The sequence below is a fragment of the Nicotiana sylvestris genome, chromosome 9 (assembly GCF_000393655.2).
Source record: "Nicotiana sylvestris chromosome 9, ASM39365v2, whole genome shotgun sequence".
In the NCBI taxonomy this organism is placed as follows: domain Eukaryota; kingdom Viridiplantae; phylum Streptophyta; class Magnoliopsida; order Solanales; family Solanaceae; genus Nicotiana; species Nicotiana sylvestris.
The window spans coordinates 116,165,186-116,180,385 of NC_091065.1; the positions used below are offsets into that span (position 1 = coordinate 116,165,186).

At 35.6% G+C, this 15,200-nt stretch overlaps 1 protein-coding gene across 2 annotated transcripts; it reads right to left on the reverse strand.

The window, feature by feature from the left end:
• Positions 1 to 416: 416 nt before the first annotated feature.
• Positions 417 to 12,897, reverse strand: LOC104237393 (protein SEMI-ROLLED LEAF 2-like). 2 transcript variants are annotated; one of them, XM_009791538.2, is made up of 19 exons: positions 12,455 to 12,897; positions 11,216 to 11,290; positions 10,840 to 10,955; positions 10,440 to 10,554; positions 10,191 to 10,319; positions 8,749 to 8,796; positions 7,730 to 7,926; positions 7,443 to 7,639; positions 7,029 to 7,321; positions 6,617 to 6,766; positions 6,094 to 6,513; positions 5,840 to 5,989; positions 4,478 to 4,553; positions 4,148 to 4,275; positions 3,833 to 4,033; positions 3,609 to 3,749; positions 3,403 to 3,525; positions 1,905 to 2,135; positions 417 to 958 (listed from the first exon to the last, which is right to left on the reverse strand). In XM_009791538.2, the coding sequence occupies exons 1-19, from the start codon at positions 12,584 to 12,586 to the stop codon at positions 794 to 796; spliced, it is 3,087 nt and encodes a 1,028-aa protein (XP_009789840.1). In that variant the 5' UTR covers positions 12,587 to 12,897; the 3' UTR covers positions 417 to 793. The 2 variants fall into 2 exon arrangements, with proteins under 2 accessions (XP_009789840.1, XP_009789839.1); XM_009791537.2 differs by having other exon boundaries at positions 3,403 to 3,528.
• Positions 12,898 to 15,200: the final 2,303 nt, after the last annotated feature.

Consider the following 15,200-nt stretch of genomic DNA (forward strand, 5'->3'; position numbering starts at 1 on the left):
ATGCGGCCCTTCCCCGTTAAACCCTATGTAAACGCAAAATATTTTGTGCACCGGACCATCCTAGTAATCATATTTGTTATAAAACGCTTTTAGGTTTTTGAACATTAATGTTGATGGAAGAATTTAATTCCTAAAGGCTATAAAAGTTCATTAACATTACATCGTTATATGGGTTTGTCAATATGTAACTTTGAGCTTCGTGTTTTTCATATATGTATGTATCCACGTGTGTTCATACGTGTATATGGATACAATATATACATACATAGGCATAAAAGAGAAGAAAGATCACAAGTTCACCATGTCCTATGTCCACCCTCGAGAAAAGGTGGAAGAAAAAGTGAGAATCTCATGAAACCAGACTAATCATTCTGCAAATTTTGCTATAAAACTGAAGTACAGAAAGAAGAAAGAAGTAAAACAGGAAAGAAAATAATGCCTTCATTGATGAATTGTAGTTATAAAGACCATATATACATAACATAGAATTGATGTTTGCCAACCTAAGCTCAACATATAGAAGTTTCGTCGCCCTATATTTATACAATCTTACGTTCTTTTGAAAATATTCTATACAAAATTCCCTCATTTCCATGAATCTTAGTAACTTTCCTTGGATCAAATGGATAGGAAGAACGATACAAGAAGAAATAAATCAGAATATGCTCCAATGAGCAGACCCCAAAATTGTTTGCAATCATAAAACTATATTAGCAGTAGAGTGATGCAAAATTTAGACAAAAGTGAGATTCTTCAAGCTTTTGCTACCTCCCAAACTCTTGAACTGATGACATTAACTTCCAGCTGCCTTCAAAAAGTTGTCATATGGACTTGAGGCAGGTAGTGCAAAGAAGTTGGGATGGCGCTTGGATTCAGTTGCACATGGCGTTGGAGTGACATTGATAAAGGGATTTGACAAATTGGAGTCAGAGCCATGTTTGACATGTGTATGTTCAACCTGCAATATACATGAGTTTCAGAGTTGAAACTATAGGATAGAAATTAAAGCATACACATAAATATATTTGTAGCACGTAAAGCCACTATTTCATGCATGCTTGTAGAGAAGCTACAAGACAAGAAATGTGATCTCCAGTCTGAATACTGTAGTGCACACTTACAAGGAAAACATTGAGATCATATTTGTAACGAATCACATTGACCGGCGCCAGAGAAATTGGACACCCGTTTCACATATACCCCTGTTCGCCACCAGCATTTTCAAGGCTCTTTTAAATTATCTTCCAATGAAATTAGGCAGCACTAATGATTATCTAATATAAGATGGTGTATCTCTAGCATGCTACATGGTTGTGATAGGACAAAACACTCTGCTTTCTAAAAAGTATCGATGCCACCTTAATTTTGATGTGATTATCCTAAGTTTCCTTCTAGCTCAATTGTGCATGGTATGTAAATGCACTTGATTGTGTTGGGGGAGGGGAGTAGTTTGAGCTTCCATTGTCTTTAGATTGCAATTTACGGAAGCAAACCGGGGACCATACTTAATGGTGAGCTTCTCTTCTTTTTCCTTTTTCCCTTTAAAATAACATCTATGGTATCATGATTCCACCACTTCAATATAATGTTATTACAGCATGTGAAGCTGCTTCTTAGTTGTTACTGCTGCATGTGAAGTTGCTTCTTTGTAGCCCTCTAAAATGCCACTTTGAAGCCTACCACCCAAAGGTTCCTTTTTATAATGGTGCAAAATGGAATCTTATTGAAAGGAAAAATGGGTAAACGCTACTCCCTCCCTGTAATAGCAAAGTAGTATGCTAGCAACACTCTCCATAATATGCAGGGTTTAAAACTACATCTCTTGCAAGTCTCATGCTATGAAAATGATGCTCAAAACTGAAAATGCCAAAACTATAAGATGAACGCATTTCTTTTATACTTACTGGAGTAGATTTTGTATCAACGCAGTTGTAAGGTGGCTTTATATTTGCCTGGATATAGTCCTGTCCATAAAAGTCAAAAGGATTTTCTCGAGACGCTTGGGCAATCATTAAATGTGACATCTTTTCCTGCTTCCCTGCTTGAAGGGCCTCACAATGGCCTGCCATGTCCTTGTATGTCATATCAGAAGTTGAGACAGAGAGTCTTCCTACTTGCAGTGTTGTATCTGAAACCTGCATAAGTTTTTAGGTAAATGATTTAGAAAAGTTAACTATGTCTAGGGAAAGAGACTTGCCATACATGATATTATCGCAGTGGTCAGCATTACAACCATATACCCAATCGAAAAATAAATAACAACCATAGCCAAAGGGCTTTTCCCACAAACCTCTGCTGAGCAACCACCCCTATTTCAGATGAAACCCCTCAATTATTTATAGGGGCACCCAAAAACCCCTATGAAATGATTATTATTCCGGTCGCCTTCACTTGAAACCATTAATGTAATTCAAAATTATATGTGGGAAAGAAATGGCAAAAAACCTTTTCCATTACCAGCTGCCCATTTTCCATTCTATTAATATCACCAGTCCACCAGATGGTTTGGCATTGGACGAAAGCAATGAAATCCTGTATTTCCTGTATCCCTTCCGTATCAAAACTCAAAATTTCCCAATTTCTTCTTTAGAAGACCTCATCATTTGATTCAGTAAATATCAACACTCTTTCAGTTTTACCTTAAGTTCAGATCAAACATGCAATAATCTCTCCACATGTTATGCCTATTTCTCTCTTACCACCTGTTCACCTCCAAGAAGGATCGATTACATTAATTTGCTTCTATCATATTTTATAAATTTCACTGCAGAAACTAGCTTTTAAGGTTGAGTAGACCCAGTTTTTTGTGAGGCCTCTCTACTTTTTTTGTATACTTCTTGTATATGGGCATTTATGCCCTTCATTATTGAAATCTTATTACTTCATCAACAAAAAATGTTGAGTTAGACCCAAAGTTCATTTTCTTAACATGGTATTAGAGTGTTAGAGAATACACCTGTCCCTCATTGACTGTGTAGAGATTTCCATAGGGGTTTATAATATATTGTTCATTCCACCCATTGCCCTAAGGTTTTAGGTTGAATGTTCAGATTCTACACATACCTTGTCTTTCACCCCTCCAACCCAACGAATAATATTCCTCATTCAAGAGGTCTTGAAGCCTAAAGTTTCAGGCCTTTTTTTCTTCCACAGAAACTGACCCAGAAAAAAAAAAAAAACTCTCTTTTAGTGGCTTCGTAGCTTATTTCAGCGATCCTTCACTTCCCCTGCACCACCTTCTTGAGAATGAGTAAAAAGAAAAAAAGGAGAGTCTACAAAAGAACTGTCAGGAGATCTTTCAGAAGTTCCTAGCAAGAATTATGACAGCCAAACTCTTCCTTACGCAATTCCCTGGCTACTGTGTACATGACACTAACGGAAGGAATGCAAGCAGAAACTTACCGAATCGAGGAACTGAGTGACAGTTAAGAGGTCTGGAATTTGCAGAGAAAGGTGTGAGTTAGTTATATTCTTATTCTCAGTTGGTACGCCGTCCTCTAAGATGGGCAGCGTCGGGTCCCCAACCTGCTAGTAGAAAACAAGGATATAAGATAATGGTGACTATTGGAGAAAAAAAATAAAGACTTAGAAGCAGTGGCTCCAACTACCTCGTCCAGACTTTTATCATCTTCTGAACCGAATTGGTAGATCTGTCCTGATGTTTCTGAGACTAGCTGAGCTCCCAAAGGACAAACATCATCAGGAAGGAAATCTTTAAGCAACTGATCCTTTATAGCAGCAGTCTTATTCTGCGCATTGGTCAAATGTCAAAATGCATACGCCATTGCATAAGCTATCGTTGAATCACAATGAGAACAGATATGATGTTTACTTTATAAGAATTCCTCAAGCTCTCCACTATTATTGAAGCAAAATATTCTGTAGTTTGGTTACTAGATAGTTGTATTGCTGAAAGTGATTTCAGGGCATCATCATCATCCTCTTTCGAGCCATAGACTTTGACTGCATGCTCTGTGTTACCAGTTCCAGCTTGCAGTTTACAGTCATCTACCAGCTGAAGGAAAGGATCAACCTGTTGAAGGCATTGAACGTCGAATTAGACTAGACAACTTTGCAGAGAAAGTATTGTGTAAAATATTTGCAAAATGAGTTCATTGAACAAAACATGACTGATGCTTGTCCTTACTGTTTTATCTGTCAATGCAGCTTTAGCACAAGCAACAACAGGGATAAAGTTGTATGCTTTAGATAGGAAAATAATCATGGATGTCGCCAACATAAAGAGTGACCTGCGACGTGACGGTGGTAGAGATCCTGCAAACACAATAAAGATGACAAGAGGAAGTGCAGGTGCTACTAAGGAATAACATATCATGGTTTCGTCAATACAGCATAGATTAGAAGTATATCAGATCATATGCAGGCATTTATAAAACATCTAGATAACATGCTCTTTTATAAGGATAAATGAATATAAAGAACTTGTCAAATTCAGATTCAAACCACTGTGTTATACCTTTCCCTCCTATAGAAATGTTCCTCAAAGAAAATGCTAGCTGGAAACTTCGAATAAGAGCCTCATGGCTGGATTTCTGGAAAACGAGATACAAGCAAGTTATCAACAACAGCCTAGTCAACTTATTAGAAATGTTAATACGCAAATATGAAGTTTGTCTTTCTGATGCAATTGCAAAGTCAGCATCTAGAGAAAAGTTAAACTTAAGAAGATGAGATTGATTGATAACAAGAGAGATGTCTAGCAATTTAGGAAAAAGGAAGAGACACTTAGTTTTCCATTCTAGAGTAGATTTCAATTCATTATAGAGCAGAATCCAATAACAGAAACTCTTAAATAATACTTCCCGAAATCTTTTATACTGCCGGGTCCTACCACCTTGAATGTGCACTAATTAGATTATAGTAAAAGAAGGTTCCAGGGTAGTGAAAAATCTTCTAATGGATTTATTTCAGTCAGAACATTTGAGGCCTGGGTTCAGCTGCTTATGAAAATTCCACAACCACATTCATGTTAAGTTGTCCATCCTTTGGAAGAAGAAAGACAATTAAAGGTTATATTTGTCAACCTCAATTTTTTTAATATTACACTGTTTTCGATTTTGTAATCCTCGAATTTGTGTTTATTTTCTAGAAATCTATTCTTGCACTGGTTCCATCAAAGTTACCAGTCAAAATTTTGTGATTTGCCTCATCAAACAAACATCATATAACAACATTATATCACAAAAAAGAAACCTATCCTCAAAGGTACGAAACTTTGGCTCTGCATGATGGGAACACATCCGAAGCAAAACAGGGCTTCAAACATTGCCCTCAAGGGTTTGAAATTCATTTATTCTGCAGAAAATAGAGGCTTTAAGGCACGACATCCTCAATTCCACACTCCCCCCCCCCCAAAACCCCCACACCCAACCAAATAAAAAAAGAAAAAAATGGATTAGCATAAAACTTTCCATCACATTCCTACCTTAAAATACAGGCCCTCTATATCTGTAATAGATGTTAGGATTTGCCACTACATAATGTGTGACTAACTTCTTACTTCTAAAAAGTTGACTATCTAGAGTTGACACCGGCAGGAAAAGTCAATAGTACCTAGAGTATTTCTTTGATAATTCAGGATGACATTACTGAAAAATATCTCTCAAGAATTTAGCATAAGTGGTTGAAAGAACTTGCATATCAGGAATACAAAGTTTATAGATACATAACCACCTCACGCTCAAGTTCTACTAGATTTAAAGAAAAACAAAAGAGCAAAGATAAAGATAAAGATAAAGATTAAGATGGATATTGGAAAATATTGGAAAATATATCAGTGATGCAGATTAATATCTACTACCAAGAAAAGCATCACCACCTTTGTTTGTGAAAATAACACCACCAAGCTGTAAGTATGAGCAATTGCTTCATAATTCTCTGGAGTATTTGCAGGAGAGATTGCCTGCACCCACAGTGAAGACAGCAAGAGGCTGATCTGTCGAATTTTCAGCTTGAGAAAAATTCCATCCTGAAATGAAGTGAACTGTGGTAAGGGGCAATCAAGAAAGCATAATCTTGTGGGCATTAGTTTCTCCAACCATAGGTAAAAACTGTTTGCATTGAAATGCATACCTGCTCCTCTTCTGTGTTACCAATCTCTTTTCCTTCGTCAGTTCCAGGTAACGAATTTCTTTTCACAGTATAAGCTCGACTATAGCTTGATGTTAATCTTTTCAGCATTGATTGGTTTTTCACCATTGATTTAGCATTGAATGTTTTTTCCTTTCCAGCAACATTGTCATGAGAGGGAGATTGTTCTTTTTTTAATTTATCAAAAAGCGCAGCTGAAGAAGAAAACACTGAAACGGTTCTAGATAGGGTCCTCTGAATACCAGAAGCCTTTGTTGACCGTGGATGGACAGAGGTTGGACGGGGGCAAACTGAAGATGGGACAAGTACAACAGAAAAGACACGATGTGCCACAAGTCTTGTTTCATGGTCTGGGGAGACCATAGCTAAAAGAATTTGATGGAATAATGCCTCAGGGAAAGCCTGAAAGGTAAAAGTAAAAAATGACAACAAGAAAGTTGACAATCAGTCAGTCGAGAGCATCACTAAGAGAAAATAAAGATGCCAAGAATAGAGTCCTCCTTGCCTTGTTTTTATATGAAAGATTTGGTAAGGATGCAATTATCTGAGCAGTTCGATAAACAGCAGCCATCGTATTTCTCACCATAACTGTTACATTTGAAATTGTTTCCAGCATCACTGCCATCACATCAAGAATAGGACCAGCATCTCCTACCTGTTTTTCAAAGGGATCAGAGTTTACATTGTCTACACTCATGTAAAATTAGGCACTATATTAAAATGTTCATCTCCCTTCTTGTCAGGCGATGTTGTCTGATCTAGGACGATGCTTCTGAGAATGTCACTAAACAAAATCCTCAAAACTGACAACCTCATTTAGAACAAAAGTAAATAGGGCATAGTGCATGATTTTGGTGACCTTGAGAAGTGAAATTACATAAATTTAAGACTTTAGAGGATAAAAGCATGAACTTCACCTTCTGGGACATCTGTACAAGGCATTCATCAACTGCTGTGTAAAACTTTCTGTTCCATTGAATTACTTCTTCCCCAAGTTCCGAGTCATCAACAGAACAGAGTATGCTCTTGCGGAGGTGTCTCATCATATCACTAAACGCACCAACTATCGTAAGAGATGGCTGAGCCTTTGTTGCCTTAGAAAGGGAGCTGGCAACTTCAACAATTTCTATCTGCATATTTGGATTTTTAAGGACATTCTTGTGATCAAGGTGCTTGATCAAAGTAGACAGCAAGAAGTGTGTGTTCTGCCCTGCATTTTAAGGAAAGGAATGGAGTGAGTCCAAGGCGTTAAGGTGACATATATGCTGCTTAACCCCCCAAGAATTAAAAGAAAAAAGGGTAATCACTGAGGTTAAAGAAAGATCAAACACCTGAATTTTCCATAATAGATTGCATGTCAAGCAAGACAACGAGGGCAACTCCATGTTCACGAGACCAAAGATCAGCATTATCAAAATAACGGAACAGGGACTCCAGAACACGTCGTACAGTTGTTGCCTCCTTAGCTAACTTTGCCATGTTATGTAAGCACACCTTTGACCAAAACTTGGGGTTTCTCGAATCTTCCCTGTTCACAAAAGAATTGTAATTGGAGGTGAGACGATCTACAAAGGTAAAAATAATTAACATACATAAAGACTATGGAAAGAGGAAATACCCAGTTACACTAAGGCCTCTGTCTGTTACTATATTCCTCCAAGAAGTAGCCCTTCTCAGTTCATCGGGGGATGACGACATCTGGTGTTCCCCAGAAGAAGCCAGTTGGACTCCATGATTCTGCTTATCTTGATTATCATCATTAGGATCCAGCTTCTCCTTAGGGCCTTCACAATTTTCTAAAACTGCAGCCGCCACCTGGTAAGATAAATGAAATTAAAACCAAAATACTCTCTATCACCTGACAGAACTTCCCAATACTTCCCTAAGAAAATCCAAGTGTCCGTACTAGAATGTTAGAATTTAAACAAGTGTTCATGTCCTGCATTAGACAATGTAATATGCATATTATTTTTGACACCTATAATAGGTATCTTGTTCAATAGAAAACCAAGCTACATTGAAATAGACTGTCACTTTATCTAACAAAATACCACTTATCACTTCGTCAATTCAAATGGGGCACTTAGCAGATATTCTTATAAAATCATTTGGAACTTTAGGATCAATTTTACATTTGCTACGAGTTAGGAGCACAATATGGACACTCCAACTTGAAGAAGATCATTAAGAATTTGTAAACATAAAAAGGATCCCTTATCCTATAGTTATATAATTTAGCAAGATTATAGGGCTGATAATAGAGCTGTAATTTCTTGTAAGCACCATGTAATCCGCACTAACTTGAGAGAGATCAAACAATCCACTCTCAGAATATTCTTCTCTCTTTCTTCACACATAGTATTGGCTAAATCAAAATTTTGTGATGTAAAAATATATAAAGCTTTTCAACGACCGAATACAAATGTGATCCAATTTAAAAGAATAATCCTAGACATGTAAGATGGTATTTTGAACTAGGTGCAGTAGAAAATCTTTGTGAAAGATAAGAGATTTGTCCTAAACAACACAATAGTTCTAATATTGGGTATAAGAAGACCTCGCAAAATGGAAATACTATACCAATTATATCAACAACCGATTAACCAGAGAAGCATAGAAATGTCTGCAATAACTTACACTATCGAATTCCGCTGGCATGTGACAAAACTCACCCATAAACCATATCTGTACATGAAAAGTTGAAGAAAGAAACAGAATTGCTCAGACTGTCCATTACAAATGAAATCAGACTTTACCTAAAGAATCCAGAGAAACAGATAAAGAAACTGACAAAGTAAATGGAAAAGACAAACATCAAAATTATATAATATCTGAATCCTCATAAGGACCAAGCAGAAGCTGCATGTTATTGTTGCTTCTTTCCAACTTTGAGAATCAGTAACAGGACCTTTTGTTAATAAGAATAGAAGGTTTGGACAGAATAGCAAAGGGAAAGAGTCCTACAAAGCAAAGAAGCTGAAGATGGGAAGCAACAATTGCTATCTGAACATGGATCAGTCAAGACAAGGTGATATTAAAAGCAATGGCCTTACATGATATAATCAGCTCTTTTCACAGGAATTCTATGATTTGTATTGATATTAAAAGTCCTTCCATCATATTCTAGCCAAATACAAAACACCACTGCCAGCATAACATATTCTTAGATTCTATCCATCTGGCCCACAGTGATTGATAGCAAAATGTCCAATACATTTAGACTGAAAAGACAAATGCTTCACCCCACATGCCAAATGGTCTTTCCAACATGTTCATGGCAAATGCACTATCCTTACACGCCAAATAATCCTTCCTACATTTTCTTAGCAAACACCAGAAATGACTTATCCAGAAGAATATTTTCCATTATACCAAACACACCAGTAAAGTTTACTTTAAGTATAATAAATTTTAAAGCTTAGTTACAAATTAGTTTCAAATTCAAAAGTCACTTTCTAACTTAGATTTGAACTAGGGAACTTAAAATTTTCAGAAATCCACCGTTCATGTGGGGGATCAACCCCATTATTATCTACATCAATCTTATATACTTCGAAATCACATTGCGCGGACTCTCCAAAATGATGTCGCACCCATGTCAGATCCTCCAAAAATGCACTACCTTTGGAGGATCCAACACGCACCCGGCAATAATTTTCGAGAGTCCGAGCAACATAGCTTCCAAATTAAGGATTTATTTACTTTGAGAAACCACATCACCAATCAGATAGCCCACGCATTAAAGTGAAACTCACCATGAAAGAACTCATAAGCAACTTACTTTATCAAAGCAGTATATATAATCAACAGAGGAAGCAGTAGCAAATGATGAAGTTGTGCTTCAATAGGACACTTCTTGTAAACTTCATTTCCTAGTTTATGGGGCACAAATATACAACAAATGCGGAATGTTGACAAATCTAAAGTCGTCAAAGATCTATGTCAATGTCCTAGCACATTCTTTCCTAAGAAACCTCAGTGTTCATGAGTGTATCTCCACAAACGTGGTTTTAATCAAACAAAGTTCATACCTCAGAAAGAGCATAAGGAAATAACAGGAAATTTATTTGGCAGTTTACCATAGCAGACAGGGCTTGAAGACCAGCGCAGCGCAATTTAAGCACTCTTTCATCCTCACCCATCTCTTGAGCAAGAAGACAGATTTTAGGAATCAGGCCTTCAAAGTTAAACATATATGTAGAGTCCCTCTGCACAATGCACAGTCAAATTAGAATATCAGCTTTAACTGTTAAGGAAAACTTGCAGATCTTTATCTTCAAGATAACTATCACTACTATAGGGTAAAGCCAAAAGAAGGATCCATCGACCTGGTTAATTATGAAGTCAAAAAGAGCTTGGCATCCAACTATGCGCATTTCATCGTGCCTCGTCTGATCCAGCAAAATGTGTATTATACTGAGAAAGCTCCCAGCAAATAGTGGCCTGCAGTGCGTATCTAATAGTTCAGGACTCGTTGTACAAAAAACGACAAGAAAATCAGCAAACACCATTGTTTAGCAAGAAAGCAATGATCTCCACCACAGTAGCAGATGAGGAATACATTCAAATTTTCATTTTAAGCCTCTTTTTCCTCACTTTCCCTCAGTAAAATGCAGAAGTTTCCATTTGATAATGTTCTTCTAACAAAGATTAGTACATATTCACGACTTTATCCTTTTCTTGATCAGAAACCTTCCCCTATCAATGTAATAAGAGCAAGAGACTTACATTTGTTGCTTACAGGATGTAAGCAACTTCCGGTAGATACACATGACTACCTTTACAGACCCAATATTCTCGTTTCTTAATTCCCGGTAGCACCTTTGCTCAAGAACACTTGTTATCTGTCCAAAGATTAAAGTTAATCAGCTCTTCAAGCTTTAAATAATGTAAATATATAATCTTAGCGCATAGCTGTTTATCAAAAACCTTAACAATCTTTGAGAATCCAAATATGACAAGGTTGTAAGCATACCATCTATATGATTTTAAGGTGAAAAAGGAACAATAAACGAATATTTTTTTTTATAAAAATCAGAAAGTAGAACTCAGAAGCAGAATAAGTCCATCTTATCAAGCTTGTTCAATATCTCAGTAACTCAACCTTCGGTATCCGAAGTGGATTTTTCGAAGCATATTCACACAATTTGTTGATCATGCGATCATTAGGCTCTCCATCCTGTCAAAAATAAAAGAAACTTAGTGCTTGAAAAAACTTAGTCCTTTCAAACCAATAACAGATCAAGCTTATAATGCGGCAAGTGAGTAAAGGAAGCATAGTAAATGCTAAGGAGGTTATATCCTACCTCAAATCATTCAAGAAACTCAAATTTAAATTTCAAAAGTACATCTCACTGCTACCATTGATGGAATAAAATCCTAAGAGATTCATACTCTAAAATGAACAACATATACCTATTTGTGCTAAAGTTTCTTCATCTCTCCAGTCGAACTGGGGCCAAGTTTTGTTATCCACACCAGCTTAAATTAAATTCCAACTAAGCCAGAACTACAACTGTTAGGCGGTGTTATTGTTCAAAGCTCATTTGGGCAAGTAATGACCTTTCACATATTTTACCAAGTAATAGGCACCACACTTTGGATGAATATATAAGAGAGCAAATTGTGTATAATTAAAAAGCACGAACATTATTAGCTAGCCATGGAGGCAGCTTATAAAAGTACAAAATGCTAGAACCTAGGAACTTTGACAGGTGGAACAACTTTTGGACCCAAGGAAATAAAATTTAATGTTGCCATCAGAATCAGGTAGGAGCTCCAAGGTTCAGAGGTACAAAATCAATGAACTGTTTACGTTAGCAAAGAAGCGGCTAGATTAGCGAGCAGCAACAACATTTAAGAAATGCTCATGCTGCAAAAATCTTTGATGAAAAGGTGTTAACGCTAAAGGAGAAGAAAAAGAAGAGTCTTTTCTTTCAGGAAGAATCCTACACCTGCAGCAGGGTTCTGGCCGATTTCTATATTACTGATACTCATAGACATAGAGACAGTAGCTGATTTGGCTAATAGATTGTGATTTGTACAATTAAAAGGCTTCTGAATATCAAATTTCTTAATATAAAGAAACATAAAGCTGGGAACATTTTTAGGATGTAGCATGAATGATATTTCTGCGGGGCCACTACCAACAACAACAACTAGGGTCTGGAGAGGCTAGCGCGTAAGCCATACACCCTCGGCTCTGTGGGGCCACTACCAATTCAGGTAAAGAAAATCTCTCAAACTTTAACACTCATTTCAAGATAAACAAATTAAAATAATTGGAGACAAACAAATTCAATTCAATCAAAAAAGGAAAAATGAAAAATTGAACAAGACTAACCGGAGATCGAGGAAAGCTATCAGAGATCAACTTCTTATAACGCTTAACAGGTTGGCGGGACCTTGTCCGCATTGCCGGACAACACACACAAAGTTGATCACAGGCTGGCATTATTCTATGAGAAATACCCATTTTTTCCAATTTTTCAACAAATTCCCACAAAAAAATCTCCCTTTTTTCTCCAAAATAAAAGAAAACACGATATGGGTTTTCCTGATCTTGATTCCGATTCCAATTCCAATCAAAGAACCTTGGGCCAATTCAAGATTGGTAAAAATGAGAGATTAAAGAACTGGGTGTGGTAAAAGAGAAGAAATTATTATAATATGTATGACATTTAAGAGAAGGGAATTGATTGCCAGAGGAAAGAGGGAGATCGGGAGAATTCTCACAGATCTCCAACTTCCCTCAAATGGCAAAAAGAATGAGAGAGAGAAAATAAATGGGTATTTTCTTTCCCCTATTTCAACATGAACGAACTGATCTCCCTAAGTTTTGCATGGGACTCACGTTCGTTCTCTAGTTTAGCATAACGGCTACGTTGTGTGGGACAACACATGACCACAAAAAAAAAACAAATAATATCACAAATTTTGAATAATATAGTGCATAGAATAATAGTAATCATATAAGTGGTCTCATCATCTAATCATTGTACTATATAAGTATGGTTATTGGTTGGTGGTACGATTAAAACATTTTATCATTTTTTAATATTGTGATGAGTTGTTGCCTTTTGCTAATGTGTTACACATGACATTCATGTCTTATACATTTTTATTTTGTTGGGAAAATGAAAAGATAGCCATGGTAATATTTTTTGGTAGCCTTTTGGTTATTTGAAACAGTTAACATTGCTAGCTTCTTCATTCGTGTGTAAAAAAGAAAAATAATTAACGTGTAGATAATTTCATCCAAACCTAAACGGATGTGTTCTACAACCAAAAATAATAATCAACGTTCTACGTACACACAATTAGGATAGCCAGCATGTGATTAGCATGCCCAAACTATTGAAGAATATTTCTTGTCTTGTATTTTTACACAAGTAAATAGTAGGAATTTTTCTTTTAATTGGACAAAAGTATTAAGGCAAGAATTGTAATACTATTATTACTATTATTGACTATATATAATGTACAAGTACCGACAAATATGTGTTATGAATTGGTAATTTAAAACAATGAAAACTTTTATTTGCTATAGAAATTAGTTTTTAATATATCGTGCATGATATTCATGTAACATCCCGGAAAAAGTTCAAAGTGTTTTAAGATCATTAAGAAGATTGGTATGTGCTAATTATATTAATTCGAGTATCAGGACAAATAATATGAAGGATGCCAATTGATTATATTTATCTATTATTAAAAGGAAATAAGTCAGCCGTGAGAATTTTCCAAGTGTCGCGTTAAGAAAATGCCATGTGAAAATTTTAGGAGAATATTAGTTAAATTAGGTAAAATTAGTTTTTTTCTTTAATTTGAATTTCAAAAAAACAAAATACTATTCTGAAACCAACACATAATATAACTCCCTATGCGTCTTTGACCTAATAAATATCAACATCTACCGTTTTCGTGCTTCAGACCCACGATGGTCTGACAGCGCAAACTCAAACTGCTTAGTCAAAAATCGTTTTTTCTTCTCAACAAAAGTCGATCTTTTTTTGAACTCCCACTTTATCTGTCAAAATCATGAAACCGTTTCATCTTACTTCCAATTTCTTTTAAAAAGGCATAGTAATCCACTTTCACGGATTCTTCTCCATAGAGAATCAAAGAACCCCCTTTCCACACCAAGCAGATACAACATATATAATTAGAAACGGCACAAAAAAACTTCAGTTGCCAAAGGTTTGTTCTTTGATTATCATTACTCTATCTTAAAATAATTTTTATGTATTTTTTGTTTGCAAGCATATAACTATAAGGCCATTAGACTAAATCTTTGATCTTCTTTGTATATAAATGGGGGAAGAAGATATAATTGATTATTTTCTTGAACTTAAAGGCGAAATTATGAATTCCCTTGGTCTCGCGTGCTACATGTGCTAGCAAGCATTGGTAATCTTTGAGGAAGTCTTACTCATCGAAATCTTTGCTTAATTATACTAATATGCTTCTGGAATCTTATAAGTAATTAAGAATTCAGACATTTTGCTTAAAAGTTTAAAGTAATAAAGGAAATTGCTCGCGGCAAATAATGAGAAGCATGCTCTTTATTATTCTTATAATATATTGGTTCTCTGATTCACTGAATATGACATATTGAATAGCAGAAGAGCAACATATTTGATGTATAAAAAATAATTTTATATACTCCTGAACACTTTATCATATTATATGTTACAAGAAATTTGAACTCTACACTTTTTTTAAGTTTACTCTTTTTAGTTGATAAAATTTTGAATACTATCATTGAAAGATGAATGTATTAGTTTTTATTTCAAAGATAAAAAAACATTTGTTTTTGTTTCTGTGTCATTGTTGCTATTTCTATTTCTGCTTAATTTTATTTTATTGGTCAAATTATTTGCTTTTCTTATTCACTCCGTACTTTCAATGGGAAATGCTGGAGTGGAGAGACTTTTAAATACATTATTGCCTGCATTTTTCTCTTGCTCAATATAGAAAAAAAAACATGAAAAACACTCTACTATTTTTAGTTTTTTTGTGACAAATATGATCCGTAATAGAATTAGTCAATAGATTATGCAAAGTAATTTTTTTATATGTATTTTACT